A 2034-nucleotide genomic window follows, 5' to 3' on the forward strand; every position below is an offset into this window, starting at 1 on the left:
AAAAAAACAGAAATCTGAGATTAAAGTTAGAATTCAGAGAAAAAAAGTAATAATTCTGAGATTAAAGTCATAATTCTGAGGTTAAAGTCAGAATTCAGAGAAAAAAGTCATAATTCTGAGATTAAAGTCAGAGTTTTGACTTTTTCCCCTATATTAAACTGAAATAATATTTAATAATCAGTTAACTTTTTTTTTTCTTTTCAGTGGCCCTAATCCTATTCGGTAGTTTAAAATGTGAAAGCAATTAAGCAAAAACATGCACTGAAAAAGGATGGAGAATAAATGTCCAATACAACCTTTAAGGATTTCAGAAGAATATAATAGAATAATCCTTTATTGTTTTTATAGCTGGTAAAGTACTGTAGTTTATAAACTTTTAAGAATAGGAGATAGTTAAATCTCCCTATCAAAAACAATAATAATTCTGAATAGGTTATAATATTTGGCAGAGTGAGAAGCTTTTAAATCGATCAGTGTACTGGCCCTTTAAATGTCAGGCTATTCGGCTGCTCGTCCACGTAGCGCCACGTCTGCGCGCATGCGCATGAGACTCATTTGTGTTCCGGGGCTCGGTCACTGTGTTGGAAATTACACCAGAGCTCCTCTGTTTTTATAGTCACTTTACTTAGATAATACCGAGCTGTTTATTGGCACAAATAGACGCTTTTGATATTTTATATTGAAGATGAATTTCTTCAGAGGAGTGATGGGAGGGCAGGCTACCGGGCCCCAACCGTCAGGAGCGGAGACGGTAGGAATGCTAACAAATTAGCTTCTTTTTTATCTTTGGTTTAGACTTTTCACTTAAAGTCAGGCCGGTGATGAATACTCTCTGTCTTTCACCTTTTAATACCTTATTTTATTAAATTTTTTTTCAATTAGTTAATATGGACAAAGGTTTCTGAGCTAGTTATCAGCTCTGCTGCATAGCTAAGTTAGCAGACCTGTCAGTTAGCTGCTGATGGGTGATTTTGCAGATTTCTGTCACTTCAGCAAAGAACTCTGTTGCTTTATCGACTTTTCTAACGAAATTGCTCAAAACTGTTAGTTTACACGTTATATCTGTTTAATAAATAATAAAAAAAAAGTCATTGTTTTCTCTGCCTTTGTCATATAACTGATGAAAATAATAACATAAGTATTATAATAAAATTGTCAGACCCTTTTTTTGGAAATATTTTTTCACGTAAATCAATAAATTTTGTGAAAAGTTTAAGTGTAAGGAAAATACAGTTGGAGACATAAAACAGATATAAAAAACACAAGAGCCTAAACCTTCAAATAAAGGCTAATGAAAGGTCAAAATATGTGATTAATCAAAAATTCAGGCATAAATGTAAGGAGAATATTTGTTGAAATTGAAAAGTGATGGAACTTGGATAAGTTAAATTCTACAATGTATTTAGAAAGGTTGTCCCATATCTGAAAAAGTTTTTTTTTTCATCCATACCATCAGATTCAGAAACTGTGTGACCGGGTCGCCTCCTCCACACTACTAGAAGATCGCAGAGATGCTGTTCGAGCTCTGAAGTCCCTCTCAAAGGTAAAGATTGGGTGAGAAATTCACTGAAAAGAGACGCACAATAATGATTAAAAGATTATACTTAGTTCAAATGTTGTCTTAAAACTGCATATTCCCTTTTTGTTAGTGTTATTGACACAGATCTAAAAAGTTTAAGTAGCTCAAATGTCGCTGATTTTGAGTTTTATTTTTCTAAATAAATAAGTTAATATGTTTGTCCTTGTTGGTGCTAATGAGATATGTGTTTTTTTTGTATCTGATTGTAAAGTGTCGACAAATTTAACAGAAATGTTTACTTTTTTGCAGAAATACCGCATGGAAGTTGGCACACAGGCAATGGATAACTTGATTAACATTTTGCAAACAGACAGGTATGTTGTGCCTCTAATATGTAGAAAGAATAATACAGAAGAATACAAGCTGCATACAACTAGGGATCAACTGATACGTGTTTTTAAAGTCGTAGGGAAGTCATATTTAAATGTCAAATCATTTTGGGTTAAACATGTATT

General features: G+C 32.9%; 1 protein-coding gene across 4 annotated transcripts in view; it reads left to right on the top strand.

Annotated features, from left to right (window-relative positions):
• Window positions 1-556: 556 nt before the first annotated feature.
• Window positions 557-2034, top strand: part of uso1 (USO1 vesicle transport factor) — a 29233-nt gene continuing 27755 nt past the window's right edge. For all 4 annotated transcript variants that reach the window (XM_015400930.1, XM_015400933.1, XM_015400931.1 and 1 more), the window contains exons 1-3: window positions 557-751; window positions 1457-1543; window positions 1829-1893. In XM_015400930.1, the coding sequence (XP_015256416.1) occupies window positions 686-751; window positions 1457-1543; window positions 1829-1893 (218 nt within the window). In that variant the 5' untranslated portion in view covers window positions 557-685. The remainder of the gene's footprint in view (window positions 752-1456; window positions 1544-1828; window positions 1894-2034) is intronic.

This window comes from Cyprinodon variegatus, unplaced genomic scaffold, assembly GCF_000732505.1.
Source record: "Cyprinodon variegatus isolate N-32 unplaced genomic scaffold, C_variegatus-1.0 Scaffold1162, whole genome shotgun sequence".
Taxonomy (NCBI): domain Eukaryota; kingdom Metazoa; phylum Chordata; class Actinopteri; order Cyprinodontiformes; family Cyprinodontidae; genus Cyprinodon; species Cyprinodon variegatus.